At 34.1% G+C, this 3662-nt stretch overlaps 1 protein-coding gene across 1 annotated transcript; it reads left to right on the plus strand.

Annotated features, from left to right (window-relative positions):
- The first annotated feature begins 922 nt into the window (after positions 1-922).
- On the plus strand, positions 923-2917 carry LOC110444840. Its single transcript, XM_021489196.1, has 2 exons — positions 923-1054; positions 2572-2917. The coding sequence occupies exons 1-2, from the start codon at positions 1006-1008 to the stop codon at positions 2874-2876; spliced, it is 354 nt and encodes a 117-aa protein (XP_021344871.1). The 5' UTR covers positions 923-1005; the 3' UTR covers positions 2877-2917.
- The last annotated feature ends 745 nt before the right edge of the window (positions 2918-3662 follow it).

Raw genomic sequence — 3662 nt, forward strand, 5'->3', positions numbered from 1 at the left:
AAAAAAACAATCAACTCACGAAATTTATGACAATCAAAATAAATAAAGAAACAACCTTAAAGCAAGTTTTCTTATAAGGGACTTAAAGGTAATTCAAGTTCGTTCACATGTAATACGTCTTTCGCCACGGACTAAGTTTTAATCTATTGTTACCGGCACACGCAAAGAATGAAGTAAGTTAGACTGATCAAGCGCTTAGATATTGTCATGCACAATACGTATAACTTGTACTGCTTCAGTTTTGACGCAAATTTTATCACAAAGCATACAAATCGATTTTCTTATTTGATCCAAAAACAATTCCAAATAATGTACTTTTATATATGACACTTTATTGAGTTGTTTGTGTTTTATCGTCCTAACTACATTGAGGTCACATGAATAAAAGTACCTAGTGACACCTAAAAGAAAAAGTAGTTAGGAAAGATATTTGGCCTAAATTATGTGATCAGTCAATATTATACAACATTTATATAGTTGCGAAAACTTCAGAAAATCCATTGAATACATATAATTAAAACCTTTAATGAATACACGGAAAGGCACTTCTATTTAAAATGGCATGAAACATATAATTAGAAATTCCAAGAAACGTGTAATAAATCATTAACTATAGAATATGTGTTATACGTCCTGTATTAGAATTATAGCCGACCTTAAGTGTCGTACGGTGGATGTATACGGGTATATCAATAAAGCGGTGTTTTACATTGTAATTAATAAATAGAATAGCGTATTCAGTGTTGTTATTAAACAAAGCGTATTTTTGTCTAAGTGTGTGTTGATTGTCGATAAACAGTCATTCATGTTGATATTGAGTAAACAAAGTAGGCCTTGGTCCCACTTCTTTGTGAAAAGCAAAATCAATTTGTGCCGATTTCGAATACCTGGTAGATTCTAAAACTTGATAGGCTTACGATTGTCGGTTTCAGTCTGCTTTGAGCTGGAAAGGAATATTGGTCACACTTTTCCGCTGAAAACTGGAGACTCTTTGGAGGAAACAAAATGGCGCAGGTATCGTTACTGTTCCTGATCCTGACTGTGGTTATCGGATGTAAGTAATAACAATAACTTACTTTTGGACTTACGACATGTTTTCATTTAAAAAAAAAAAACATATGATTTCCTATCATGATGATAATAATCCAGTGAAAATATAAATAGAACATTTATGCAAAGACCCGATTAGCAACATTTTATACTTGGAAATATTTAAAGTAAAGGAATCATCAAAAACAATTTCTTTACAATGAAGCCATATTGTTTCCAAGCAATACGATTGTGCACACTAATCACTTCCATTCAAACGAATCTTGTCGATATGTGGTCATATTAATATTTTCGGTTAAATTTGCTTCAATGAGCCATTTCTTTTAACATCCGAAAAAGTACATGTGTGACGCGATATCAATCCTGTCTGTTTTCACGAAACCTTAGCTGAGGTGTTAAATAATTCAAATACTGATCACTGTTTTATGGTTTATGAATATCTTGATCACTGTTTTATGGTTTATGAATATTTTGCTCCTTCTTCACGACCTGAAATTTAAATAAATTCACCCACGAAGCAAAACAGGAAATGTCATTCTATCTTAACCCAAGAATTGGTACTTCATATGTTGTTTGTATGTTACCTCCATTACATGCCGATATCTGTCAGTTTTGGAATCGTCACACAATGCTACCTATCGGCAGCCATTACTTCTACCGGAAATTATGGATCTTCAATCGTTTAATTTTACCTTACTTTTTCAGTAACTTATTTTAGAACTGGTAATATAATTAAATAACATCAGTGTTTAAACGCGAGATACACAGCAAGAGATTAATCGATTAAAGCGGCTTAAGTGCCTCCATTGCTATTCTGATACTGCAAAGACTTTGTGGTGGAATATTAATTGATTATTTTTGAACATACAGAATTAAAGTAAAAGAATATGTAGGTTGCATTGTTATATAAGGAGTGTATTTCATGTGGTTGTTGTTTGCATTGGACTGATGAATGTAGGTGAGCTACAAACAAAAGCTTGTATAACTGCCACACAACAACACATTTAACAATCGTTTGATGTAAAGTAGGTATGTTCTCGTTATGATAAAGCAGAATGGAAATGGTATCGATCTATATGAACTGCCACTCAAGATAAAAAAAAAATGAAAACAATATTTCATTGACTAGAAATCAAAAACATTTATGTGGATTTGTTGCGTAAAATGTTGAAAGGAATTAGAAACGCCTCTTAAACAACCAATAGGTGTGGGAGGAGACGCCTCCTCCAAGCACATAATATCATTGATTATATGTTGTATATTTTCGTGACTTGAAGCCATTTATTTAGATCGTTTCGTGATTTTTCCATATAAACAAAGAGTAGTCAAGTATATCAATTACATTTGTTGTATTTATGTTCGTGGTTCCGTAGCCTCCACGAAAACCACTTATATTTTATACAACGAACCGTCATGCTATACAGTTTTGCTATGTCAGTGATAGAAAAACGTATGTCTGTCTGCAATATACAAATGCACATGTCTATTTATTAAGTATATTGGTGTTTTTTTTATTTATAGTTGAGTGTGTTCTCAGTCAGATGAAGTCATGTGATTGCTCTTGTTCCAATCTGGAGAACGCTCTGGAAAACGACCCTGTCTTAAAGGCTAAGATGGAGAAGTTGGCCAAAGAGATGACAGTGGACGTGAGAAATACCAGTTCGCACATGCGCTCTCTGACGTCGGCCACGGACGACCGGCCGTCGGCCCAGGCGGCTGGCTACGTAGGCGTCACTATACTGTGTCTGGTACTCGGACTGCTTCTCTTCTTCGACGGCATTGGTATAATTGCCCAGGACATGGTGACCAAACAACAACTTCAATAAATCGAAGTTTTTACTGAAATGAAATCTGGTTTCTCCGTTAAGCAACTTTACCACTTGATTTATTAAGGATATTATAATTTAGTGCTATTTACCAACTTTAAGTCACGAGCGTCTCAAATATGACAATGCGGATAACTTTTCACTCGAAGATATCATCCTGAAGACTCAGTTTCTTGTAACAATCTGTATTTTGTGATGATAAGATGTTTCAATGAAGTGGCGAGTATAATAGCGCGTCATCGACAAGTCGTTCTGTTGATGGACTTCATATAATATGCATAAAGCATACAACTGGATTTATTATAATGGTTGAAGAAGTAACATTGCATTTCATTGGTGTTTGTATTATTCTATAATGAATGGATCACACGGACCAGATTTCCGTTCTTCATTTGTATATACTAAATGTATTGTATATCATAGCGGTTTATAATTAACATTATACATGTGCTGTACAGGGAAAGGCTACGGCCAACGTTTGGCAGTAAAAGCGATAAAATCTAACATACAGTCCAGTACATACTAAAGAGAGTACATACCTACAAGTCCTTTCGTTGGTCACCTTTGAGCATAAATGCATTTCATGTCACTATTTGGCAAATTACCGATACGAGTGGGCAACGAATTGTTATTTCCTTTACCAACGTTAGTAAGTTTATTTTCGTAATTGATAGAATAGAAGGAAATGTATTGTTGTGAAATAAATAATGATCTGACGAAAAAACGATGCTCTGTTTTAACTATATACTTCAAACTAGTGTTATTGTGTTTTAAAAACTCAGTCCC

Source organism: Mizuhopecten yessoensis, unplaced genomic scaffold, assembly GCF_002113885.1.
Source record: "Mizuhopecten yessoensis strain PY_sf001 unplaced genomic scaffold, ASM211388v2 hete_36180478, whole genome shotgun sequence".
NCBI lineage: Eukaryota > Metazoa > Mollusca > Bivalvia > Pectinida > Pectinidae > Mizuhopecten > Mizuhopecten yessoensis.